The 27,847-nt window shown below is 46.3% G+C and overlaps 1 protein-coding gene and 1 long non-coding RNA gene across 2 annotated transcripts in view; one reads left to right on the forward strand and one right to left on the reverse strand.

The window, feature by feature from the left end:
* Window positions 1-5,864: 5,864 nt before the first annotated feature.
* Window positions 5,865-26,638, forward strand: LOC124297524 (homeotic protein Sex combs reduced). The gene is made up of 2 exons (XM_046748662.1): window positions 5,865-8,468; window positions 25,302-26,638. The coding sequence occupies exons 1-2, from the start codon at window positions 7,646-7,648 to the stop codon at window positions 25,604-25,606; spliced, it is 1,128 nt and encodes a 375-aa protein (XP_046604618.1). The 5' UTR covers window positions 5,865-7,645; the 3' UTR covers window positions 25,607-26,638.
* LOC124297547 (uncharacterized) overlaps window positions 26,114-27,847 on the reverse strand; it is a 34,622-nt gene continuing 32,888 nt past the window's right edge. The window contains exon 2 of the long non-coding RNA XR_006906629.1: window positions 26,114-26,387. This is a non-coding gene — a long non-coding RNA (uncharacterized LOC124297547). The remainder of the gene's footprint in view (window positions 26,388-27,847) is intronic.

Here is a 27,847-nt window from a genome sequence, read left to right on the forward strand (position 1 = left end):
GAAAAAGGAAAGAAAGAAATCTTACATAGATAAATAAAACAAGAAACGAGCCAGCTTATCCGAGTCCTAAAATGTTTTCTCAATTTTCGGTACAAAGTTCAAGCTACGTGATTGCATGACTTAATGTCTTGTGGCTTGATCGTATTTAGAATAAATTAGGCCTTGATGAATGATTTCAATTCCATTGAATACTTTCTCTCGCATAATACACCAGATAAGCAAGCACCGGGCATATATTTAACGTTTATATTTCTTCTTTGACAAGCGACTCGTACTGCATTTCATTCTCAAGACCTTCTATGTGAAATCAACTATGTGAAAGTTTTTTTCTCTCTCTCTATTCTGATATTAAATTTACTTGTATTATACATCTTGTGGATCTAGATCACTTGTAGGCCTTAGATGAAAGCTCAAATTGAAACGTAATGTTCCTATTAATAATTAAACTCATGTAAATAAGAGCCGAGGTCTATTTATACCGTAGATTAAAATTAACATAAGATTCTAAATTAGCCTGTAAGTAAAGTAACCTGTGTGAAATTCAAAATTATGCCAACGGCATAAACCTATGATAAACGGAATGCTCTTCACATCTCGGTTGGTAAATTCGATGCACGAATTTTTGCACGGTGATTTCTGTTAACCGAAGAAAACGTGATTGTGAACAATTAAAATGACGCGAGAGACTACGTGCGTTAATTCTTTATACATTACGATTATTATATTAACAATGCTGGGGATACAAGATGAAGAATAATTTAATTAATCCAGAGAATAATATTTTTAAACCATGAGATTATTTATTAATTCATTCTCCTTCCATTATAAAGAAGAGAAATACTAGTCGAACTGTACAGCTATATAATCTAACTTATTACTGATATGAAAAAAAAGAAAAAAAAAAAACGAAAACTTGTATTTTATGCTGCTGCGCACACATAAACGGAAACGTATAATAAATAACATTTTTCGAATAAATTAGGTAAAGGAGTAGGAATAGTTAATACAATATGCATTAAAAAATTGTTTGCAAACGATTCATCGACCGTCTCAATCTAACACTGTGCAGAAGTCGAGAAACTTGTACAATCCGGAGAATAATAAACCGTATGGATGGGTTTTACAATCGGGATCTGTAGAATATTTAACAGACGCAAGTATCAACAATTTTTTTTCTCCTCGTAATTCCTGCAGTCACGTAACGTATACTCGTAGGAAATGAAACACGATCTTAAAAGCGTGAAATAAAGGTTGAGCTGCACGCATACCGACCGCCGTCCCAAGACCTCCCCGCGTATTTCCGTGACGTCACTAACCCACGCGTGCTAATCTCTTGACAAAAGATTTATTTCTTTATCCGATATCAGTATTTTCGTTTTCGTTGTTCGATCGAAAATTATCGATGTTCCTCAAATCTTGGTTACACCGCACATCGCACGTATGTTATTTGGCTGGTTTGACGGACAGTGAAACGTGATAATCGAAATTTGAAATTATCGGGAAAATCAACGCAAGCCTTCTCCGTGCAAATAAAATGGTTTTTCGATAGAGGGAGAACGGGGCGCACGTAGGTGTTTAAGTTAGGCTAGGTTGGTTAAGAGCGCCGGCGGGACGGACCGAGTCGTCCGACTCGTAGGGGCTGGAACGTTGGCCGAAGGGGCGAGGGTCGATATTGTGCTTGACAGATAGTTTCCCATGGCTCCAGCAATCCATCATGGCGGCCGAGGAGATGTATTGGTTTTCCTGTTGTACGTCTCGCGGCTCTGGGCCTGAATTGAATATTTTTTACATTCGATTACGCTCGATGTTCGTCCCGCGGATTCCTCTCCGCAGGCGCGAGGTTTTGAGGGATGGTATTCATTACCGATAAAAGAAGTGTTTAATTTCTCGTTGCAAGACCTGGGATATGAATAAACCGATAACCGCCTACAACGATAATGGCCCGGTATTCAAATTGAACGGCGAAAGGAATTTCTTACTGTAACGCTGAACGAAACGCACCCATATTTCCAAATTCACCTGTCCCGAGTAGGCGATGCCTATAAATAAACTAGGGCCGTATTAAGCCGCGAATTGAGGTTCGGAAAGTAGCGCACGGCAGGTAAGTAGGTACCACTTAAATTAAAAATTCATTCATCATATTGCCTGCAGTGGCAAAGGCGCACCGCGTTTAGCCTTACGTCACGCTCGAATAAGATGCGCTTATTCATTCCGCTGCGGGGTTATTTGTCTGTTATTACAATCGGATGCGATCGTCTGTCCAACCGAATAATCGACGAGAAGATAGAAAAAAAAAAAAAAAAAAGAAATCAATAATTCGTAGTGATAAAAATTTTCGCCAACACGGATGAAAGAAATTAAGCAGCGACAACCGTTACTTTTTAGATCGTAACGAATGAATATTTGAATCCGCACGCGCGTGCGGACAGGCCGAAGGTGGGCCCCGCCCGTTAAGCGTGCTTAACAAACGATTCGTAGAGCGAAATCTATTAGCGGGACACTTTAGTTCAAACATCGGTGTAATTTTTCAAGAGCTGTCGTCACGAGGTCAAAACCTAAAACACTGCAGCCCCACCCGCTCGAGCAGTTCCCTCCTACGAGCAGCTTTTTGACCCTCTCGCCGAGCTTGTCAGTCAGCTTTATCCGCGTGGCCGGGAGAGCCAAGGTGCGAAGTGTGCTCGGGATGCTTGAGAAGGAGCCGAATATTGATCGTCGTAATTTGATATTATTTTTACGAATTTCCTTCATTGCTCTCCGGAATCAATCACGCAGCCTCGAGCATGTCCGGTGCTACATTGTCACGCCGTAGCGAATGCGCGTATTGTAGGTAGACGATGTAGCAACAACTAAATCTAAACACCACGCATGCATACGCGCGGAGAGCAGAACGTGAAGTCGGCTTAGGTACGGAATAATTTACGACATACCAGCTGGTTTCGGTAGTTTAATTTAGTATCTGGAACGTCGGGGCATTAGCCACTGGGCGTTACTATAACTGAAAAGAAGAACCCGTTCCACCGACTTCAATCTCAGCCTTGGCTGTATCAACATCAAAAGATTTCTCCTCGATGCGTGCGCCGGCTTCGGGTTGACAGGTGCCCGATCCCAGTTATTATTACCATTGTCTTTCAATTAAGCCAAATTATCGAGTCGAATTACATTACGCCTGAATACGTATTTTTCAAGCCAATAAAAATAGCCACCCGCTCAGCCGTGTGGATCGTGGTCCAGACTTTGATCGACTCGTTTCTGTATAACAGTCGACTATTCATCGATCGTCTGTTAGTTACGTACTGTAATTAAAATTTTTGTGACGCGGTATATCGATTAAGTTCTCGACACGAGAATGATTTCTGCAGGACAATCGTGGGTGGCGTATTATCATCTGCGAAAAGTTGAGAATGGAGATCGAAGAGCTGGCGAGGTACACGTGTCTTGTTTCGACGGTGTCTCTTTGCCGGGTGGGTGATTCATGGGGACACGAGGACCGGGTACGATGCATTTTTTACACCTGAGACGACTTTATTAGAAATTCTAATGGACCAGGGAAGCCTGCGACCGAAGTGTGCGTGTAAGCATCGGTCCGGATCAACGGGAGCCGAATTTAAAACCCGCGTAAAAGTTCTTGTCCGTGAGAGCCGAGGTTCGATTGGCAGTCGGCGGCTCGATCGGAGCCTCGGTGACTTGATGACTTCGTCAGGTTTGGCGCCGTTGCATAAAGGACCATCTTCTCCTCTCTTCTCGTCTTTTCACTCATCTCGTTTCACGTGAGCTGCCGGAGATCCCGAGGCACGGGATCCCTCGACCCCCGCAAAAAACGACCGACTTAAACAGGCCATTCGTCGTCTGCGATGTTGTACAAAACGATCGCGATGCGGTTCTGCGATTTGCGATTTCGGTGACCGATTCGCGCCGAGCCAGCGATCGGCGATTGATGAAACGATGATATCCGCCTGTGATTATCCATATGCTCCTGGTTGAGGAGGATCCGCGGCACCGTTTGGCGTAATTTATACACTGGAACCTGATTACCTTGGAAACATTCATTAGCGGCTCCACCCCTCGCCGCCGCATAACGTGCAGTTGAGGAAGAGTTTGCCGTGCAGCACCGCGTGCGGAATAGACCAAATCTCCTGCGGTGAGGCGAAGGGGAATAAAGCAGATGCGGAGAGCTGGAACGAGAGCGAAAGCGGCGGAAAGGGGGAGAACTGGCATCGCTTTTATACAGCCCGATGCAGCACGACCGTTGCGTAACACGATGGGGAAAATTGAAGAGTTCAAATATTTCAATCAGTTTGCCGCAACTCCTATCGCACGTATAGAGAGGCGGACCGTTTAGAACAAACATGTTTTTTTTTCCGCCTATCAATTCGACGTGTTTAATTATACATATATGCCCTCGTCTGTAAGGAACTGGTAGTAATTGTACACGAGTTCCGTTGTCCGTGACCAGGTGTACGCCTTGTACAAATCTGATTAGGTACATTGAATCGCTTTCTTTCAATTTGCCGGTAATCGACCGAAACGATGCCTCCCCGTGCAGGGCACAAGGTGTAAGGCTTTACGACGTTTATACCTGCGGACGGAAGGCGTCGTAAATTAAACCCGTCCGGACGTTTTGAGCCTCGAGATCACCGACGATGTTTGCTTTTCCTGATCCCCGATCGTCGCTGCACAAACGACTCTGGTTCTCTAACACCTGTTGCTCAATTCGACGCCATTAAAGGTTAGGCTGCCACCAAAGTCGACCGTGCAATTAAGCCCAGGCTGGGTCGGAAATGGGATCCATATCGATGTCCGATGGAGAAATTGCCTGCGATTCTTATAAATTGAAAGAAGCCTATAATTTCGTTTTACTTTACAAATTTTTACCCGATTCTTTTTCTATCTAGAATATTCTCTGGAATTGAATCAAGACTTGCACAGACTTTTCAGTAAAGTAATGAAAGGTACGTTCTTGAATACAGTTCTCATTATTACCTATTTCAAGTTTGCAAATTAGTGGAACAAATTCTACGATTCAACAAAAGAAAAAAGAAATGTAGAAACGGCACGAAGCTTTTTTTCGACTGGTCGAAATCCATCGTGTCAGCTGCTTCAGTGGGGTAAGAACACTTGTCGCGTCGGGGTCTAGGATGGAAATGCGTCGAGCGTGTTTAGGCATCGTGGAAATGTTTGGGGCAGCAGGGGTGGGGGGTGGATCTCTAAGAGAGTATCCGTCGGCGGTGGTGGCGGCGTCGGCGTCGCCGTCGATGGTGGGGATCCGACTCGAGTATAGAGCAGAAACGGGCACCGGTTCCTCGGCGAAAGGAAGGGGACCTGGGGGCGGGTGCGCGCCTCAATTCACCAGGAACGGCCACGCTCGCCACATCTGGTGAGCAACTGCCGCACTACCTCGGTGCTCCGGACGACGATCAAAGGGCGCGGGCCGCTCCAAAAAGCCAAAAACACGGACACACGAGTCTAGAATTTTTCCCGTGTCACCGCGCAGCTTTGCTTTCAGCGATAATCGAGGAATCGTTGCGAAACGATCGAACGGGCGTAGATCGGACACGTAACGTAAAGATAAAAAGGAGGGAGTTTTTATTTTTTTTTTTTTTTTCTTTTTTTTCTCTGAATCGGTCGGTCGACAATCGAAGAGAGTGACTCGGACTGCCTGCTTTTCGGAAATTTGGGTGAATATTTTTTCGAGGGAGACGGAGTGAGAAGGCGAGAGAGAGAAGAGAGCGCACACGGAGCGCCGGCGAAGTCTGGCAGTGCTCAAAGAGCCCCGCCTCCTTGCAGCGACTTTCCCCCCCTTTGACCAACTGGCTACTACGTCACACGTGGTTCTGCGGTGCGAGCCGCAAAGACGTAGAGCCGTCCGAAGGCGTTCGGTTTGTTCAGTGAGTTACGAGAGTCGTGTCGGTGTCCCTGGCGGTGATCGTCTCAGCTGTTTTCGAGATAAGGAAGGCGAAAATCGTGCGGTAACGCCGCTCTCCGTCATCGGTTAGAGAGGAGATCTTCCACCCCTGTTATTCCGGCCGCCTTGCAACAGGTTCAAATTTATGGGACAATAAGGAGTGCTGTGCGTATAGTGCGCGTGTATACGTCTCCGGTCCATCCCCCTCTCGTTCTCCGGTAGTGAGAGAGAGCGTCGGGCCGGGCTATCAAACTCTCATAAAACTGTCAGCCGCCCGACCGCCGAGCTGACTTATGCGCGCCCCGCTACTCCAGAAGACTCAAAGTTCGCGGCCGTCCCGCAACGGGCATTCGACCGACGGAATCGGCGCGGAATACCGTGAAAAATCAGGTAGCCGAAGAGCAGGAACCGCGAGGGCCGCAAATTGACCGGCGGTGGGATTCGTTCCTTCGGGGTTGGAGAGGAACGTCGCGGGATTCGCGGACGAGGGGGGCGCGTGCGCGCGGGCCCCGCTGGTGCACGCCGAAGGAGGAAAGAAGAGCCCGGGTTGCCCGCCTGCTCGGCTCGGGCAGCGCTGCGGTGTGACGCAGTCGGCGAAGCGGCGTGGCCGTAGCTCTTGAGCCGCGGCGGGACCCCCACTACCAGAAGCTCCCAAATATCTCTCCATTAGCCCCCCTGGCGGGCTGCCCCCACCCGAGACCGATGCTGCGCACCCCTCTCCACCCTTGTCACGTCGGGTAGCGGAGAACGGGGTTGAAGAATCCTCGGCGGCGGCAAGAGAGACCAATCAAGGTTTGACGGACGACTGGGATTGGTCGCTGGCTCTGACACGCAGCGCGGCACGTGACAGCGCTACCGCACCGGCCCCCGAGATCACGGCTCAGTACGATACGACCGCCCTTCGCGCACGCAACGCACCTAGATATCGGACGGGACCGCGTAGCGTTAACCGCAACGCAGCGAAACAACGCCTGCGAATCAACGGTACACCGCTCCTGGTCCTCGTCCTGGACGGTCGCGACTCTCCGCCGGGGGTCCTGCCCCGGTCCTTTATTCAATCGCTGCGCGTCGCGTTGCCTCGAGAGTGCTCGGATCACGCCGGGAATCAGTGCCGAATCCAAGGGCCGATCCGGTCTCGATGGATCTTACGCGCCTCGCCGCCAGCTACCCGTAGGCAATTGCGCCTCCTTAGGTCGTAAAGAAACGGAAGACAGTTTTATGGCCTCGGCCACGTGGCGCTCGTAAACCAGGAGTTGACTCGGACCGCCTCGCTGGCAACACGCTCTCTATTAGCCGGGGCTTACACCCTTCTTCATTATCCAATCGTTAATCGTGTTTCTCGAACCGCCGCGCGATAGTAAAGTGTTAACGTATTCGCGCCTCACGCGTGCACACACGTCTCGCCAGTGAAGTGAAGCGAAGAATAAAGGAGGAACGAGAATAAGTATCGTAGCCTGTATAGAAAAGGAGGAAAGGACTCGCTGTCGGAGAGATGTACTTAAAAGTGTTGAAAGTTCGATAGTATTGAACCCCAGTGTTTGTATCACCGTTCGTGTCAATGTTCGTCTGAGGGACAAGATACAAGAAAAGCCCCCCAGTCAAATTCCTCCGGGCACACGAAATCCAAGGGCGGAAAAAAAAACAAACAAACAAACAAACGAGAAACGGAATAAATCGCTGCAAACTTCCGCCGCGACAGTTTTCGTCGTTCGCTTCTTTCACCAAAGTGCGCCGCTAGCCGAGATGAGCTCTTATCAATTCGTCAATTCTCTCGCGTCCTGCTACGCCGGACAGCAACCTCAGCAGCCACCGAGACCGACTCCAAACTCACCGGGCGAACCGATGCAGGCCGCTTCGCCGGCGGGTGGCGATTACTACAATCCGAACGCCGCCGCGACGAGTTACCCGCCCACGTGCTACTCTCCGCAGCAACACTACCCCCAGCATCCGTACGCCACCCCGGCCGCAGCGATGCAGCATCCCGCCCCAACGGGGATGATAGACTACACGCAGCTACAGCCGCAACCGCGGCTGAACGCGACCGCGACTTCCCAGCAGCAGCACATGCACCCCCAGCAGCAGCCCCACCACCCCCAACAGCAACACCATCCTCAGCAGCAGCAACTCCACCCGGACCCGACGTCCCCGCTTCTCCAGGGTGCTCCAGCCCCCGCCGCACCCTCGGCGGCTAGCTGCAAGTACGCGGACTCGACCTCCTCGACTAGCGTTGCCTCTCCCCAGGACCTGAGCACCTCCACCTCCCGGAACAGCCCCGCACCCCTGGTCGCCCCCGGGACCAGCAAGACTTCGGGCCTCACCTCGCCACCGGGGAGTTCTTCGAGGTCGTCGGTCGCCGCCTCCGCGGCCTCGCCTCCCGGAGGCAGTTCGAGGGGCGTCGGGGGCGAGGGAACCTCCACGTTGACCACGGCCTCGTCGGCCTCCTCACCGGCTTCCTCGACATCGAGCACCTCCAGCACCGGCAACAACTCGTCGAACAAGGGAAACGCCAGTGGTGGTAATCCACCCCAAATCTACCCGTGGATGAAACGGGTTCACATTGGACAGAGTGAGTAACACGTATCAGATCATATTCAACGGATCTCGTTGCCAGAGAGAGAGAGAGAGAGAGAGAGAGAAAACACGGAATTCTAACGGTATAAAAATATCGTTGAAAAGAGAACACAGCGGACTATACTGTAGTCATTCTTTTTATACACTGTAATCAGTTCCTAATCGTCGCGGTTGTAATTATAATCCACCGCGTTTCATCTTTCCGTGTTATCAATTGTGATTTACTGATCGTTATTGCTTAGTCGGCGATTAGAATATAATAACAATTAACGTCATCACGTACAACACGTTACAGAAGTCTCTCCAAATCGTATACATGTATAAAAGGCAAGCTGAAATCACCAAGATTCGTATCGATTCGTGAATAGTTTTACAATCCGCGTCAATTGACTGTTCGGGAAAATGTTCATCCCTTCGGTCGATCAATTCGTAAATAAAATAGAAACTGACTCGATCACGCGATCGGTGACAAGACAAGCTACGTATTCGCACAATTATCAATTCGAACTTGGTACACGTGTAGATAATCGTCAGGGTTAAAGCGTCGTTGAATGTACCGCGAGCGTTGGGTATAGATCGGAAAGATTGAGGGGTGAAGAAAAAGGGGAATGAGATACGAAAAATGAAAAATAAAAAAAAAAAAAAAAAAGAAGAAAAACGCAGCAACAGACACATGCAATCATCGATCATATCCCCGGAGCGCGAGCACAATGGTACCCACCCAACTATCTATCGTACCTGTGCGTTACGGGTCTTTGAACCTGAGGAGAGTATCGTCGTAAAGAGGCGAAAACCCGTGAGTCGATTTACCCGAAGCGCAGCGGCCGCGAGACGGCGGAATTGCCGTGGGTGCGGTGCATCACCGACACGCGGAGAGTTCAATTAGTACCCAAACCTACCGGACGATTACCGACGCGCAACGGGTACACGCGGAATGATTAGTGGGTATTATTTCTGCTATTTACGCAGCGAGTAGGTTGGCAGGAAGAGGGCGAGGTGCGCGTGTGGCCCAGTATGCGGGAACAGAGAGGAAACGAAAGGCGCAACGAGTTACGGACACGACTTGGCGGCTCTGCCGGAGGACGCGTTTCTCGGTCCACCTGCCCCCGCGGGTCAAAGAAGATAAGACAGCGCGAGTCGCGTTCGCATTAGTCGCCCCGTGATTTACCGAGGCTCGACTAGCCAGTATGATTCAGTCAGCGGGGAATTTGACGAAGAATTAATGGTATTATGATATCGTGTGTAACTCTATGTATGTGCGCCAGGCCATAAATCAGGCCGCATTGTAAGGCGGGGGGCTTCCTTGCCCTTCCTCGGCCCTTCTTCCCCCTCGGCCGCTCGCTCCTCTGTCCTTCGCTTGTGCCGTCCTCCAGCCCTCGGCCTTATTCTTATTCTTGTTCTTCTCTCCGACTCGGTTCAAGAAGGATTCCTTGTCCAGGTCGCTCACTCCGTCTCTCTCTTTCTCTCCTACAAAAGTCCGCGTTCTTATCTTTTTTTATATTATTTTTTATTTTCATACGTTCGAGTGAAATCATTTCTACTTGTCTTCCGAATGCGCTTGTTTTTTATTCGAAACCCTTACGACGGACACGCCGCGAGAGAGTCAAAGAACGAACTTCAAAGTCGAGCTGTGTTTTTCTATTTCATTAATAGACGGAATCGAGCGCTTTGTCGGACGGACTTGAAACAAGAGTTCCAAAGGCGTAAGAATGGGCTCTTTATTCAAATATACAAATCGACCGGGCAATCCTTTGCGCAACGTTTTACTACGGCATTAACGCAGGGCTATAAGGGCCAGACGTAATACAAAGCTCGGGACATCTGCCGTGGCTGATATACCGGGTTTGATTAGTTCCCCGTGAAGAGCGTTCAATTGCACAATGATTGATGGGGCCCAAGCTGTTAACAGCATTACGGAGTACCGAGGAACGGACGCTCGAGACGTCTTGCACCTCCGCCGTTTACGCTCCGAGTAAAGGACCAGGGTCTAAATCATGGCCGGTCAGTTTTTTCGATATAAATTTCACCGTCCCCGTGTGAAAAAACAACGCCGAGTCCATTACGGCGCAATTTTCTCCCGTTGAAAGCTTCAGGTTAATTCCGGGCCCGGAGAGCAGCGAGGGATGCACGAATACCCTTGGCCCACGTGAGCGTCGAACTCGAAGACATAAATAATGTGATTAGTCGGTCGAGTGGGGAACAGACGGAAGGTGCTCTCTTCGAGTCCGGGGAATCATAATTACAGCCTGATCATTCCGCAATAAATAAGCCCGAACGTTGAACGATCCTCTTCGGCTCGCGGCTTGGCGTGGAAGGCAAGGGTGACTCCGAATCTGAGGCACCGCAAATTTCCAAGACGCGCATTTCGTTGTACACGGAGTTTCGTACGTGCATACACTGGGGTATAATCTGGGGGGGTTGCAACCGGGTCGAACATGCCAACAACTGGTTTCGGATCCTCCATGCGGAACGACAAAGATGCCCTCACCTATGCGTGCGTGGAATTGCGCCATCCATTTGCTCATCGAGTCCCGTTTAGGCTTCAGGTATGTCGTAACAGCAGGAATAAGTAAAGTTGTTGGAAGGTTATCGCGCGATTAGGATACCTACGCACGTTGAAAACCGATCCCAAAAGTGTAATATGCAAGGTTCAGAAGAATCAAGAAGGGATCCGACGGCAATGCCTAATTCTTATATTGGAAGCTTATTTCATTTGTAGTTTGTACTTTGCTCTGAACGCAACTGATCTGGTTCTTCAAGATACTCGTTTATCGGCTATCCGAGAGTCTTTTCACTTTTCACAGAGGGGCTGAGGCAGAGGGAAAGAGGGGGCGAGGGGCCAGCTATCCGGGGAACGGGAGCGTGCGGCTAACGGAGGTTGAATATGTAATATATACCCCATACGTGTGTATACGTGCTCCGGTTCACTTTAAAAGATACCCATCGCCTATTGGAATATAAATTTCAATCGAGGCCACAGACTGCAAATGGGATGAGCCGATGTGTGCGGGGAGAGAAGAAGATGAATAAGAAGAAGAAAAAGAAAAATAAAAAAAAAAGAAGAAGAAGAAGAAGAAGAAGTGGGCAGCCTGTTGCTGCACCGCGAGTCCTGAGCGCCATAGGGATCCTGATCCTAGCCGTGCTCATGCAGGGTTCCCCGGGCGCTGTGCGAAGGACTATGAAGAGCGGCAGCAGCCCCCCAACGAGGAGGAATGCCCCGAAATAAAATTTACGAGCTGCCGGTGAATGGGTTCCCAGTCGCGGTTTTTGACGCGGCACAATCACCGCAGCACAACACGACTGCACAATGATATAACGATTATTATTATTGTGAAAGATCTCGATTCGTTGCCCCGTTATGTTGACACTGGAAGCCTAACATTGGGCCCTTGTACCCGCTGGGTGCATAAAAAGTGTAAGAAATTAGGATAGGAGAGGAGGAAATCGGCGCTCGGCGTCTCGTACGGGGTACAATACCCACTATTCGTGAAACGTCTTCGTTTAAGAGAGCATTCATTCCCTGGAAACGAACCACTCACGTCTCCATCTCTCCGCTCGCTCCCGGCTCCGAAAATACACCCTGTCTTTTTCTCCGCAGTCTCCGCAGTCTCCGCTTCTTCTTCCACGTCGTCTTCGTCCGCGAGGATATCGTCACCTCCCCAAAGTCCGGGCTCTTTCTTTCGCGCCGGCCCGCTCTCATCGGTGGCCATCAATCTCGTCGTCTTCCCTCTTTAATTCGCGATTCTCCACGAAAAAAGTGTCGCTAGTTCGAAGGCGTCACGACGGCGGCGCTTCACGTCTGCGGGACAGCTTCATTTCGCGGCTGAGCTCGTCGCGGCGCGTCGAGAGCAAAGTGTTTCGTGTCGGGGCGGTCCTGGGTGTACCCCGGCGACCCGGATGACCCCGATGGCCATAAATAAATGGTAGCAAGGCTTACGCGCGGGGCGGGGAAATATATACGTACGTGCACGTTGAGCGTTCTTCTCGGCGAGCCGCCTAACCAGAAGGAACTCGGCGCTGTATCAAAACGGACAGAATCCTAGGTCGCGCCCGAGGCCGAGGCGCCGATTCCGTAGTGTGATTCATGCGCGCGTACCCCACGGACCCTGGAGATTTTTCTCGATCCTGCGGGTCGAATCCTCCCGGACGGAACGAGGATTTAATTCAAAATTAAACAGCCTCTCGCGTATTCGCCTCGCGTTAACGAGATTTAGAGCGGCCAGTGGTCGGCGGCTTCGATGTCCGTTAATACTCGCGCGAATCTAATCCACCGACAGGAGGGATCGGTGTCTTTTTGAACGCCAGCGGTGAGCGGAGTTGCGCAACGATATGCGGCGACCCGTGATGTCAAGAAGACGGACCTCATCCGTGCCGGCAAACAGGTATACCGACTTGTGTCTCACAGTCGGCAACAGACTGATGGACAAGTAATGAAGTGACGCGGTCTCTCCGCAACGGCTGGCCATTCGACGACTGCCATGTCGCTTTATTCCGAGAGTTAACAGGCCCATTGCTCACAGATGAATCATTACCGCTGGCCCGAGAACAGGAAAGAGAGAACGAGAGAGAGAGGGAATGCATTTTATTATACCGGGGTGGACACCCCAAAGTATAAAAAAGAGCTAGATGCAAGATAACGAACTTGGAAAATAAAGAGAGAAAATCGTCCTGTTACATGTTTCTGATAAAAAAAAAAAAAAAAATCCCCCTGCAGGGCGGAGTCGTTCGATTAACCCTTCATCGTGCCATGCACTCGCACTATCCTCGCGGTTGCGAGGTAACGATTCCTGTAAGCGGAGCAGAGATCCAAGGATGGCATAATTTTGTCGCAATAAGTATACCTACAGGGTATATATTAGAATAGTTGCACTCGGGCATGGATATTCCGCTCGGCTAGACGTTACTTTATGCGGGGCTCGTTCCTGCCTAGTTCGCATTTTCTTCTCTACGTACGATTGCAGACACAGTTCCTCGTGTCTAGGTGAATGTTTTTTCATACCTTATAGGTAAGTGCGCGTACCTTGTCCCGGTGCTGTTGTACAGTCAGGCCTCAGGTATGCTCACACACGTCGGCACATACACGCGCTTCGTGCCAGCTGACTGTATTGTTCCCACCGAAGGCAAATCATTAATTTTCCACAAGCACACGAGGAGGATGAGAAGGAGGTGGAGGAGGAGGAGGAGGAGGCCGCTTCTCCGAGGTCCGTGGATGTGAAAGCGAGTGTGTGCGCGGAGGTCCATCAGAGAGGGTGAGGGGAGATAGCCGCGGTCAGCTGATCGCCGCTCGGCTCGGTTATCGTTGAATTAATTTTTGGGATAATTAATAACAAGTCGTGAACCGACTACCGTCTGAATGAACCTCTGATGAAAGGGCCCGTGCCCTGAGTAACCCTCACGATTTAAGGGGGCATCCGCACCTTGAAAGGGGGGGGGGGGGGAGATATTCTACACGGACTATTTTTTCATTTAGATTTTCTCTATTTTATTTTTGTCTTTTTTTATGTTTTTTTGAGGAGGAGGGCAGCGCGTGTATTCAGTCTTGTTACATGGGTTCACCAGCCTCTTGAAGTATTACCAGGTAAATGTCACGATCTGTGACATGTCGCGTCTCATATTCCTCTAAGAGGAGGTCCGAGTAAAGGCGCGGTTGTCTCAAGGTGCGCAGGGATCATCGTTCATCCTTTGAATGAGACTTTGCTTCGAAAAAAATCTAGTCATTGCACCGACTACGTTTTCATTTTCATTCGTTTTTATTCTATGTCTTTATTTGTTTACTTTTTTTTTTTTTTTTTTGTTTTAATTTTCTTACGTTCTTCGTTTCGGTCTTTGTCAAAGAGTGAATGAAGTACAACCTCGATCATTTTTTATCCTTTAGACTGCCAACCCACTGCAAACTTCACTTGCTTATTAACAGAAAGATTTAGTGCTAACGACTAGTTAAGAAACTACTTGTATATGACTTTGAATAACTCTTTCAGTTTTACCAGAATTCATCCGCACGCTACGGTGATTCTTTTATTTTTATTCATTCTTTCTGTTTTGTCGCAAGAACTAATTACACATCGTTTACGTATACAGTCAAGTATTCCTTACGGCTACAGCATCATTGTCGAAACAATCACCAGATTTAGAAAATCGACGCGACAGCTTACTTCAAACTTTGTTTGTGCCCGTTATCGTTCACCTCGTAACTAACCCTGCCGAATAAATTCGCAAGCTATTAGTACACAGAAGAATCCGCAGCGAACAAATCATGTCATTGGAAATCAGCCTGAGCCACGTCTCCCATGAGAATTTCTACAAATTGGTGGCCACCTAGCGGTAAAACTTATTCCGAAGCTCGATTACCCGTGCCAAAAAAAAAGGAAAAAAAAAATCCATCCTCGTAATCCTCGAGGTTTCACGATCTCCGAGGATCGAATCTCAACCAAAAAAATTCCCTAATAATTTCGCCACCACTTCTACATCCCTCCTCAATTTTATTTGGATAATTTTTGCGAAGCGGAGCTTTGCGGAGAGCTTCGCAAGAGGGTGGATCGGGCCGATGGTAATGCATTCCGAGCCTTGTTCCCTGTTGGTTGGTACGGTTGCGAGACTCGCGTGTGTCGGCCGATCGGACCGCCGTGTGATGGATGGAGACGCGCTGCCTCTGCCTCCTTTTCCCCCGTGCCCCCATTTCCTCAGCCCCGGTGCCCTCCACGATCCTGCGACCCGTTCCACCGTCCCCCCAACCCCGACTCGACTCACCTCATCTCACCCCGGTGCTGTCTCGTTCTCCGGCTGCAGAGCGAGCAACCCTCACGATCCTGACAGTTCTTTGAGGCGAGTCCTGGAACGCCGCGCCAACCCGCGAAACGAGGGTTGCTTGCTTGCGGCAGCCTGTCGTGTAGGTGAACCGAGGTGGGTAGGTACTGCACTCTGGAGGGGTGAGGGACAAAAGCTTGCTATTGCAGTCCAACCCCCGAACCTCGACGAAAATAGAATACCTTGTTTACATCCGGCGGAATCACGTTGCGTGCAGAATTCCCCTGCCCACCCCCCCTCTTTCTTGGATCGGTTCTTTTCCTGCTTTTTTTTTCATCACAAACAAATTAGCTGGAGTTATTTTTCTGAGTCGAAATAATGAGGCTCTTATGATACTTACAGATTTTTCACAATCATGGTCGGTTACATGACTCTTTCCTTTACCGCAATTACTGACTTATTACTACTCGTCATTCGACAAAAAAATTTCAACGCCTCAAGCTACGCTGTAACGGTATCGCAAATGTGTCGTGATGATACTTTTTATTTACGCAATTAGCGCGATGTACGCGGAAAAAATAATCGAAAGTTGCGATAAACTGTGGGCTAATTACCGAACGAATTATGATGATAGCTAGAAATAAAATGTTACATATCATGTTGAAATTGTCGCGAGGGTCTTTCAGGTTTCTTTGACGATTTCGCTAAGCATTTTCTTTGGCAGAACTTGTGCCGCTGTCGACTCAGTGACGAACAGCCAATTTAGGACTTTACTACTATAGAATAAGGAGTAACAGCCAGTATACGATCTACACAACACTAACTCAGAGTCCGAACAATCTCTGTATGCGGAATAGTTTATGTCCTTTCGTTTAGGGTAATTGTCTCGTCGTCATCTTGTTAACGAATGGAAAGCACGTGGCGTCCTCAGCCCCCAACGGATTTATGACCGACTCTATTATATCTGCATATCGCTGCAGTGTATATTACGGTCATACCATCCGTAGCATTGCTGAAGTAGTCGGGTAATTCGGAAGTCCAATTCTCTCCGCAAAGAATCCCGTCATCTTTTCAAAAATCGGGGAATAATCGCGTGTGAGTAGAAAATTGATGATAAATTGAATCCATAATTTTCACAGGGGCAATTTTCGCGAATGGAACGTAAAAAGCAGTTGCATTTGTATAAAAAAAAAACATGTGAATCGGTGTGCGGTTTTTTTTTATACAGATGCCGCGGTGCATCGGACGGTCGTAATAAATAATGCTAGGCGAAAAGAAAAACGTGGAAAAAAAAATGATTGCTTTTCAATCTGAATGGGACAGCTCCGGGAGCGAGTTGTTGGGGGCGGCGAGAACGAGGTTCAGGGTGAACCTGAAGGGTTTGTAAGGGGGAGGAGAAGGGGAGGGGAGCAAAGTGTAGCGAGTGGCGGGACGGGGGGAGGAGAAGAGAGAGCGAGAGCGAGAGGCTGGAGCTCTCAACGAAGCTTTTATGCCGAAGTTTGTGCGGCGGGCGCCACGGTCATTTGTTATCTCCCGAGAAAGCTCCCTGACGCAAATAGGTTTGTTTCTGGCCGCTTTAAACGCTTCACAATAATCCACCGCGGAACGAAATTCAATTAACGCCTCGTCTCTACGGTTTTCTTCTCGTGCCCGCGAACCTACAGGGTGGTTTTGCTCCTTGACGAATTTTCCCTGCCACCCTTATTAGCCAGATGATCACACCAATTATATCAACCCCTCGATATTATTCGACTCGTCGAAATACATTATTATAAAGCGGGTATATATATACAAGAGCGGATTGGCATGTTGGAACGTTGGAAAAAGCTTCGGAGCGAAGCTTTCGCGGAAGCTTGAAAATTACAAGTACCTCGACGCAACTGTACAGAATTTCCACACCTAGAAATCGTGTGCAAAATTTCTCGGAGGTATAAATTTAATCCGCAAGCTTCTGCTCGTTACATCTATAATACCACCAGATTTCTCAGCTTGATGTTTCCTCGCGCATTTAACACGGCTCTGCAAGACCCCGTAGAGATCTTTGCTTCGGTCGTTATTACCGGGGCCTCTGCAGGGAGTCGGATCGACCCTGGACCAGCGCCAGGGATTCACGTTAACCGTCTGTTCCCGTATTATCTGCCCGTCGGAGAACGGGAGATCACGGATCTCTAGACAGATTTTTAAGACGGAAACGACAGCGACACGCGCCCTGATTTTTGCCAGAAAATACACGGGCACCGAAACGCCGGTCAACGAAGACTAGCGCGACTCTTGATCAGCCTGTGCGCGGTTTTGCGACCGTGACAATCGCATCGGTCACGCGTATTTTTACGAAACTAAGATGCCAAGATCCCTCGCTACGATTTCGAACAATTTTTACTTTTCGTTTATTTTATTTTTTATTTATTTATTTTATTTTTTTTTGTAAGATACGGACGTTTGTTTTTCACCCGCAGTCTGCCTTGAATTATCTACCATTATATACCATTCCGCTAATATCGTAGTAATATGTGTATTACTGTTGCGAAATTTTGGTGTAAGCAATTTTTTTCCCGGCTAATATTTATTGCTCGATTTTTACCGGTGATTCGTCATTGCTGCAGTCATCCCGGGACATTTGATTTAATTTTTAAACCAGATTTACACGATGGGGTCGAATAATATAGTCAAGCGAAGAAATTGAGTTCGTGGTCAACGCTGCGCCAGCTTCCTGATGTCCAGATCACGATCTTTCTCATTTGAATCGTTAGAATTCGATGGTTTATTTTTTCAGTCGGAAAATAAATTTCAGCTCTTCGATTCGCAACATCGTTTTTTCATTATTGCCGTTTCGATTCTCGTGTTTTACAACGATGACGAACGATCGTAAGTATAGATTACGCAATCATTCAAGGAAACGAAAAAAATAGCGGCTGGATCTCTCCAGAATCCATCCGATTCTTCTAACGAATAATCCGTACGCCTTTGTAAAAGATTCCCACAGTAGTAATTGATCACAGCGTTAATGCCGTAATAATAGAAAGTTTCAACTCGAGGCCCACGCGTCGAACCGTATAACAAAAATGACGAATCGTAAGAGTCGAAAACCCTGCGTTACAATCGGTAAAAATCGCGGAAGAAATGATTTGGTAGAATTTCAAAAATTTCCCGATTTATTTTCCTCTACAGCAGAAATCCTCGCAAGAACAAGGAACTGACAATTTTGTCACCAATCAGTCTGACGCTCCGTATGCTTATTATGCTTTTGTGGAAGAAATTTTTGCTATTTTTTTTTTTCTTTCCATACGTATATCAATTTCAAAAAATCGTAAAAACTCGAGTGTCGCAGAAAAAATTGTTATTCATTCCGTTTCCTCGTTTCTTTCACGGTCAAAAGCAGATACATCTACCAACCGTGAACCTTCCATATCATATCGAGTTCTGAGAGTAGTGTGGGTAACGACGACACGAACGAGACACGCACACACGAGTGTCGAGTCGGAGGCGCGTTGTTCCGAAGCGTATATCTCTGACCGTAAGTTGAGTGAGGGCTCGGACCACCTAGAGGACCAGATGTAATCATAATTGTATAATAGCTCTGTAAACTGGTCGGGTTATTTATGAGCGTTTGGTCGCTCGGCGATGTCAATGTGCGCTCCATTTCGTCCGAGTTTCGATGTATGCATTCCGTGTCCAGCGTGTCTCGCGTGTCTCGCGTGTCTCGCCTCGCGGCGTCGGCGTGTTCCTCGATCCTCTATTTTCTCCCTTCTCCCAAAGGACGCGGGCACCCCGCCATCACCTGATCCTCGCAAGCTCCGACGACGCAGGCGTGCCTTCTGCACACGTTGCAAAAGTCCGCGGTCTCATCGAACTGGCGCGAAGAAACCGAGAAAAAACAAACTGCAAATCGCCGCGCGGTTTTTGCACAGGATTTTTAAACGCCGGTGAGCGGAACGTACCTAACATCGATCCAAGAGTTTGAGCGTAGCTTGCAGTGGCAAAAAAAAAGTCGATATCGGATCGTGTTTACCAGCTACGAGCAATTTTTCCGAGGCAAATAAAAATTCGGGAGGGGGGGGGGGGGGACAAAATGACGTTGCTGTGTAATTGATCGAAACGGGCGGTAACGCGGGCTGAGTGATTTTTCTTATTTTCAATCGGTCCAATCAACCCGATCCGCGCCTAGATCTAGAGAAGTGATAAAGCGCGGCTGCAGACTCAGCTTCCATCCGAACGAGCTGCAGCGGATGCCTGAGAGAGATGATATGGACTCGTACAAATTCTACTTTTTTACATAGCTGCCCAGCTGACCGTGATCTGCGTTTTTACAACCCGGCGACACGCTCACTTTGTGCGGTGTTGTTTTTTTTTTTCTTTTTTTTTTTTATTTTTGCACAGTATGATAATGGGGACTTGGGAATTAGGTGAATTTGACAAATTGCGACAATAGAGGTTCAGACGCGGAGTGAAAAAACTACGAATACCAGAGCACAGAATACACTTAGCAGAAGGAACAAATTTCGTGCGTGTCAGAGATGAAAAGCGAAAAGCTTCTTCCTGAATTCCTTTGATCACACGGCCGAGAGAATTTTCTGTGCAAAAGAATCGGGCATCTTTGAAATCGAAATCTTATTTCTGCAATTTTATTGCAAAACAGCTTGTTGATTGTCGTACAGTTATAATTCAATCATCATTAACTGATCGACTAACAGATATAAGGTGACTGCTGAAAAACATAAGGCTTATTGGTTCCTGTGACGGTCTTGTTCCTTTTTTGTCATTCCAACGAGTTAGTAAATAAAAAATTATCACGTTAGTGAATCTGTATTTTTTTCCATTTGTCACGGCGTAATTTATACGATTCGCCTAATGGATTATATTGGTTTAATAGTTTGTATATACGTGTTGAAACACTCGAGATTACGGATAATCTCAGGTGTGACATGATTTCCTAAATCTCGCTGCGCGTCTCCGTCCCATCGGACTACAATATATGATAGGCTATAAATGTCTAGTGGCGTACTAAAATTATAATGAATTATTAACATAAATTTACTCAACTATTCAGTGACTCGGATCCGCTCGCCTAATAGTGAGGTTGAAATTCTCGTTAACCATGCAGCGAGCGAATAATAATTTTACATGTATTAAAAGTCGTGATAATCGAACGGGCGCGTAAAAATCCGGTGAAATCATGGCTGCCGCATAAATATCGTGCATTCGACATCGTCCGATTTTTAATTAATTAATTTTCTCACTACACCTCTCCTCTCTACCGTTCAACCGGCAACTCGAATAATTTAAACGATCAAGTCGTTCGTATAAATCAACGTTCGCGATCGTTCGCGGATCTAAAAACACGGAAACACAATCAGTCGTAAATCGTTAAAGATCGGTAGAGGAGAGAGAACAGGTGTTAATATTTCATCGTAGTTTGAAGACGAGCTCGACGCCGCGATTGCGGAATTATGTAAATTTGAAAATTCGAAAACAGAGAAAGAGACAAAAATCGACAACTCCTTCCCCCGCACCGAAGAACGGATCGAGGATGGCTGTCTCGGATTCTCTAGATTCTACCGTGTGGGCTTAGCTGAAACACACGCTCGTCTTAAAAATTCTTAAGAGTCCCTCGTTGCTTCGCTGACAGACAGACCGACGGCTGGACCGACGTCTTTGCGACGAACCGAGCGGCTGCGAGCCTGAGGTGTTCAACCCGCGGCCCCGCGACTAAAGCGCGCGATCGTGTCACCCATCCAGCCGATGTCACTCGACGCCGAGACGGGCGAAGAAGCGTCGCCTCTCCTCTCTCCTCTCTCCTCTCTCCTCTCTCCGTCTCGCCCCGTGTTTTGCTCCTAATAGAACGAGCCGCGCGTGTATTTGCATCCCTCTCTTTCTCTCCGCCTCTCTTTCTCTCGCTCCTCTTCCAGCAGCCCATCTCCCGTGTCTACTGTCTCGAATTGTGTCTTTGACTGAGTGACTGACTCGCGACCGACGTCGTGACCCGCGGAGAAACCGCGACTATTTCCGTTGGATTCATCCGATCGATTTTACTCCCGTATAAACTGCAAGCCGATTTTTAACCCGATCCCCCTTTGCCAAAGGGTTGGGGTAAGACGACGCGATACTTGAACACCTCGTCACGATCTCCATTACTTCCGTTTTCTTGAACAAGCTTTCGACAACCCTTATAAACAACGAAATCCGAGATACATGCGCTGGAAAAATTCATTCCGTGCTCGGGAGCAAATTCTGACAACTGATAACTAGTTTCGGAGACAGAAAAAAATAAAAATAAATAAATAATGTAGACTGAGCGATATTGACCGAGATGATATTTTAAAACTTTTTGCGCAATATGAAAAATTAAACGGTAGATTTTTCACCGGCAATAGAATGAGATTTTATATTTCTTGAATGAATATTGCAATTACTGTAATTCCAAGTCACCGGTGATAAAAAAATTGACGCGAAGTTCAAGTGCTGAAAAATCGTAAACGAATAAACTGCTCTTGCCTTCTTCGCATTCGAATGTATTATTTAATTTCTGCAGCACAGCTAGAACCAGCATTTTTTTTCAATCCAACTTTTCCCGTACGAATAATATTATAAGCTCCGGTGTAAATATACAGCTTGGCAAAGAGTAGGTATATCTATCAGGCGTTGGATTGATAAATGGTTACGCCGTCCGCCCGCAGGTATACATATACGACGAACAATATGTGCGTTTCTATATCGATATTTGACGATGCGGAAAACGAAGACTTCACATATCTGCAGATTATACCGTGGATGTACAATTTCCGGTCGATACAGAGGCGTCGGTTATACCTAGAATAAGAAGATTCTAATGGAACGGAGGCCTTTAGACGAGTTAAAAACGACCGAACTTGCATCTCAATCGTCTCTTAATGAAAATCGTCTGGGTTTAGGCACATGTAACACTATCTCGCGTGGTTGACGCGGATAAATTAATTAACCCTAGTTCCTTACAATATACCGAAGCTAGAGCGCAAAATTATTAATCAAAATCATAAGCCAACCGAATTCACAATCCAAACACAAGTCAGTAATACACACCTAGGTTCACGTCGGTGTCGGTCAGTTTGTTGTGTAGACCAGAACGGTGTTGCAGAGTCTCGAGATATCTCCAAGCCAGGCGGAATATCGATGTCGGTAAAACATGGTGATAATTAATCATGATAATATCAGGGATTCAACAATATTATACGCGTATAATACACGCTCGAATCTGATACCGTGCGAACCTACGACGTTTGCTGCATAACCGCGCTGCGTGTTACTCTAACGGAAAACGCTGAAAAGGTGGGGAGTAGGAGGAGGAGGAGGAGGAAAAAGTACCGAAACACGAGAAAAAACGGAGTTCTATATTCGCTGCTGTGAAATGGGACGAAACGAAACGCATCGGCGGGCATGGTCCGAACTCCGCGACGACTATTTATTAAAAAGTCGACGTCGGCGTCGCCGTCGGCGTGCCACGTCGGGGGGAAAGCGATAACGCCTGCAACGGAGCGGGTAGTCATTAGCGGTGAACCCCGACAGCGAATGCCGGCACACCTTGTACCTTTGCGATGCACGTCCGCGGAGCCGCTGCAGCTCCGTAATCCATTTCCTCTATTTTTCACGCGACACTTACGCACGCGTGATACGCGACAGCTGACGATTTGCGAAGCGATTCAGTTTCACTCTCATCGAACCCGCGATGTCGCGTAATAACGCTGCGTCGGAAATCACACTTGCATTCGTCTCGTATTCTCTGGTCCACAGAGTTTCTGCCAGACTCTTCCGTTCCTCGGTGAAAGGATCTATTAATAGCGTCATTCATTACTGCCGTAGATGAGCCGCCTCTTTAATATCCGCATCCGTTCCGACTCCGCTTCTAATTCCTTATCGCTTCAGCTCCGTGGGCGAAGAGTGGACACCTGTTTCCTTTCGGTCGTAGTTCGCGAATCGTTTGTATAACACCTACGATTTTGTCGGGTAACCGATCGTCGAACGATAACGGATCGTTGATTTATGGATATAGCGGAACTCGGCTTGATCAGCCACCTCGAAAATTGACAGTTGACACGGAATTGGGTGCTTAAGGTAAGTGTACCAGTTATTGACACGTTCAGACCCAATTATCGATCCTTTTATTTTCCAAAATTATTAATTTACGGCACAAATTGTGAATTTCTCGATGACTGAAACCAATCGCCAGATGGTTAGACACTACAACTTTATTTTTTTTGCTAATTTTATAACCAAGGATTGAACAGATACAACCAAACAAGGTAAATAATTGGGAGAGTCAATAACTGGTACGCTTATCTTACACGCGCAACGCACGTAAGTAGGTAGAATTCTTTGTTCCGTATTTCTCCGTCAGTGATATGATTAATCCAATTACAAACAAGCCGCGAAAACTGACGACGGGTCTTTTGGGGATGACGAATCGCTGTTGCGTTTTGTTATTATACGCAACCATTTAAAGCTTTGACTAGGACGGTTGTGTACAAGTTGCTCCAAGCATGCAGGGAGAAACTTGCCCGTCGTATTCGGGGCGCTTATCTGATCGTGTAAAGGTCAGGAAGTTTCGTGTTTCATGGTTACGCGCGTATAACGTACGCGTGAAATTATAAAAAAATTTCGATGAACCAATTTGTTCCTGTTTGTGAATATTGTACGAGGCGATGACACAACGACGATAAGTATGTGCAGTTGGCGCACAACGTGATAATTCACTTGGGTATCGCGGCGGTACTCCTTAACCGAGGCTTGCAAGTGTGCAGGCTTTGCATTATATTTACGACCGAGGTCTGCTTAACAAATAGGCAAAGCAGCTGCCAACTGACCAGTTTGCCGCCGCCTGCTTATGCTGCTCTTGGACTTAGGTGCATCATATACCTGATGCAGCTATGAGAGATCGTCGCAATAAAATTAACGAGGTCACAGACGCGTCTCGTATATATATATATATACGCAAGGCATTTTATTTACCAGGGAATGTATTACATTCAGCTTCTTGCCAGGTTATTCTCTTCGCGATGCTGACGGACTATGCCTGACGACATTTTATACTGTTTATCCGTAAGAAAATCTTTCATTTTCAAATATGCCGTTTGAGGGACGAATTTTTCTGAAGACCTTTTTGCGGCAGAAATTCTTTGGCTTTCTATACCTTCACGAAGTAATATGTGCTTGAAGAGAAATTGAAATCTTAAATTTTTCGACAATTTTAAACTCACCTGCGATCCAAGTCTCCATCTTCTGCTCCGATCTGTACAGATTCGCGAGAAAGAAGGCGAACGTATTGCTGATAAATTTTACAGGTATTCGTTTCGTTGTCGGCTTTTGGAAAACTGAGAAACTGGTTCAGGATATTCGGTTTTAAATTACACAGTGACCATTTTCCGAGCAAAACAATTTCACGAGAAAGTTCCTCACGAGAGGTTTTTTTTTTTCTTTTTCATTCTTCTATTCTCGGCTTCAAATTTGGGATTTCGACCACATGTTCGCACGGTCAGAGACGTTGTAGAATTCCGTGACCCTCTCAGGACTCTGCTGACCGAGAAAAAACCACACCTTTCAATTTCTCAGCATACTTTGAAAAATCTATATGGTTACAATATACGTATATACCAGAAGCTTCTACCAGTCAATTTGAACCAAAAATTCAAATTATCACTGATATTTGAATTTCACGAAATAATTTTTGTTAGTGATTGAAACCTGTTGAGCATGAAATAATTAAGATTAAGTATTGAAACTCAGTATCGGTGCAAGTTTGAGTCAAGTTTGATCACGGAGACAACAAAAAAGCAGATTTGGCTCAAAATTGCAGGAAAAGAGAAAATCAACATATTTTTTTTTTTTTTTTGCAAAATATACTTAATCAAGTACAGAATCTACTCTAGAAAAAGTGCGCACTATAAAATCTGCTACATTTATAATAAAAAATACAATTTACATTGGTACTTTTTACCGAAAACCTCGAGGTGTCCATCTTTGGACACAGTTGTGAGTAAAATCTGTTCCGCTTCTTGCATCCGCAATCTGTGAAAACTTGCTTGATACCTAATCGACGGTTGATACTTTGTTCCAGGTACGGTGAACGCGAACGGTGAAACGAAACGACAGAGGACCTCATACACGAGGTATCAGACCTTGGAGCTCGAAAAGGAGTTCCACTTCAATCGGTATCTGACAAGGAGACGGCGTATCGAGATCGCGCACGCGCTCTGCCTTACGGAGAGGCAGATAAAGATCTGGTTTCAAAACAGAAGAATGAAGTGGAAGAAGGAGCACAAAATGGCGAGCATGAACATAGTCCCGTACCACATGTCGCCTTACGGCCACCCCTACCAGTTCGCTCCGCACCCGGGACAGTTTGCCCATTTGGCTACATAGGACGAATTCTCGCCCGCCGAGCTTGGAGCACACGCGGTCCGGTTCCCCGGGATGTACGGCGAGCAGAACTTTTAGAGCTTTTCCTTGATTTTTTCCACGACTATCGCGATGTCCGCTGGTCTCCTCCGGCGACGGAGCTTTAAAAGCTCGCCGCCGGGGCGGACGGGCGGAATTTCGCATCTCCGCGTGCGATTTTCCCGCGTCGCGTTACGACGGGGGCGCATCGGAAAATTTGGTGCCCGCGTCTAATGGGCCGCGCGGTTATTTGCCGATGGAAAAAGAAGCCGAAAATTCTGTCTCAAAATGAACAAAAAAAAAAAAAAGGAAACAACAACATGTTGATAAACGCCGTTATTTCCGGTTGATAATTGACTGGACGCGCTCCGAGTACGTGTAAAGGATTCTCGTGTTATACGAGTGAAATGATCGTTTCACTTGTACGGTTATGTTACATAACGCAAAGAGTTCCAATTTAGCGGGCGAGGTAATCGAATACTAATATAAATATATATATATATATATATATATTTAAATATAAGAGTAGAAATTAGCAATATAATTGAATAACTACCCAAAACTTTCCAGCTGCTCACTGCTTTTTATCACCGCGTTAAATTCATCCAAGAAATTGAATTCTTTTCGATTGTTACACTTTTCGTTTCTGTCTATTATTGTTATTAGCGTTTTTTATTTATCTCTTTTTTTTCATTTCTTTTCTTCCCCACGTCTTCGGCTTAGACGATGATGATCCTTGCGGGCGAGGTTCCGGTAGTAACTTATCCTGCAAAGAAATGCGAAAAAGTTATATAAGGAATATAAATACAAAACTATAATTGATAGACAAGTGCAAAAGAAAAAAATACGCGAAATGCAAAGAAGAATTGTATAAAAGGAATAACTTTTAGACGCTCGGCGGTGTTTTTAATAATAATAGTAATAGCAATGTTGAGGAAAAAAGAAAAATAAAAAAAAAAAAAAACAACGACAGATAGAAAGTGTAAAAAAAGAGGATAATATGGAGGGAAGAAGCATCGGTTACTGGTCAACGACAGAAATATATTTCGAGTCAGTTATTATTCTGTCATTGTAAGTTTATATCTCTAAGAAACAGAGAACGAGTCTAATAATATATAATGTGTATATCAAAGTTGTAAGAAATGTTAATTTGCCCGACGCGAATGATAAAATAGTTGGCAGCTGAGGCTCTAGCGCGCTCTCTCTTTGTAAATATATATAGTGTGCACCAGATACTGCGCCTGCGAGCGACCGATAATATTCTATATGTTCTACAATAATAAGTTATAAGGGGAGGACCCTGCAGGCGCAGTCTCTGCTTTCCTAAAAGTCTGTATAATATGTCCTGAATATGTGTGTCCGAAATGTGTATTTGGGGTCTAGGGGTTGCAGTTCGTTACAGACAGGGCGACACCCGAGTCGCGAATCGCGCAGCTCGTTACGCTGCGTTATATAATTGGTTGATAAAATCAGTAAATAAATAATCGGTTAGATGATAATCGGCCCGAAGCTGCAGGTGTGTAAAAATTAATGCAGGGGTAAGGTAAGGGGGATGGGAAGAGGGGTGAGGGGGGGATTGCGTATGTGTGTGCGTGTGTGTACCTTCCTAACTGTAAAATGTGCGACGCGCATGCGTGTGGCGCCTATGAGGAATAATTGGATCTTGTGATACGAAAACCGTCGCTATGTGTTTAGTTTGTATTACCTCGTGTTACGTAGTTGGAAATGCGAGGCGGGTTATGCGATACGAGAAGCAAATTCGGAAGCATACAGGGATCTAAGTATATACCGCATATATACACACATGTATATATATATATATATACACATGCATATATATATATATACCTATACTGAAAGAACAAAAACACGTCATGAAAAAATGAGAAATGCGACAAAAAAAAAAAAAAATCGATAAAAAATAACTGACTAATGAATAAAATTAAAGTAAACTTGATAAAAAAAATTATTAAATTGTACATAATTATTATTGAAAATAACGAAAAAAAAAAAAAAAAAGAAAACAAAAAAACAAATGATTACCATGCGGAAGATGAGAAGTGAGTGAAGAGAAAGAAAAAAAAATACAAAAACAAAAAAACAAAAAAAAACATACGATATAACGCGATATTAATGATGTTGTTATTGTACGCGGGATTTTTTTCTTACGGAACGAGGATGCATTTCGAATCCTGAAATTTGAATTTCTTTTCGTTTTTTTGTTCT

This window comes from Neodiprion virginianus, chromosome 1 (assembly GCF_021901495.1).
Source record: "Neodiprion virginianus isolate iyNeoVirg1 chromosome 1, iyNeoVirg1.1, whole genome shotgun sequence".
In the NCBI taxonomy this organism is placed as follows: Eukaryota; Metazoa; Arthropoda; class Insecta; order Hymenoptera; family Diprionidae; genus Neodiprion; species Neodiprion virginianus.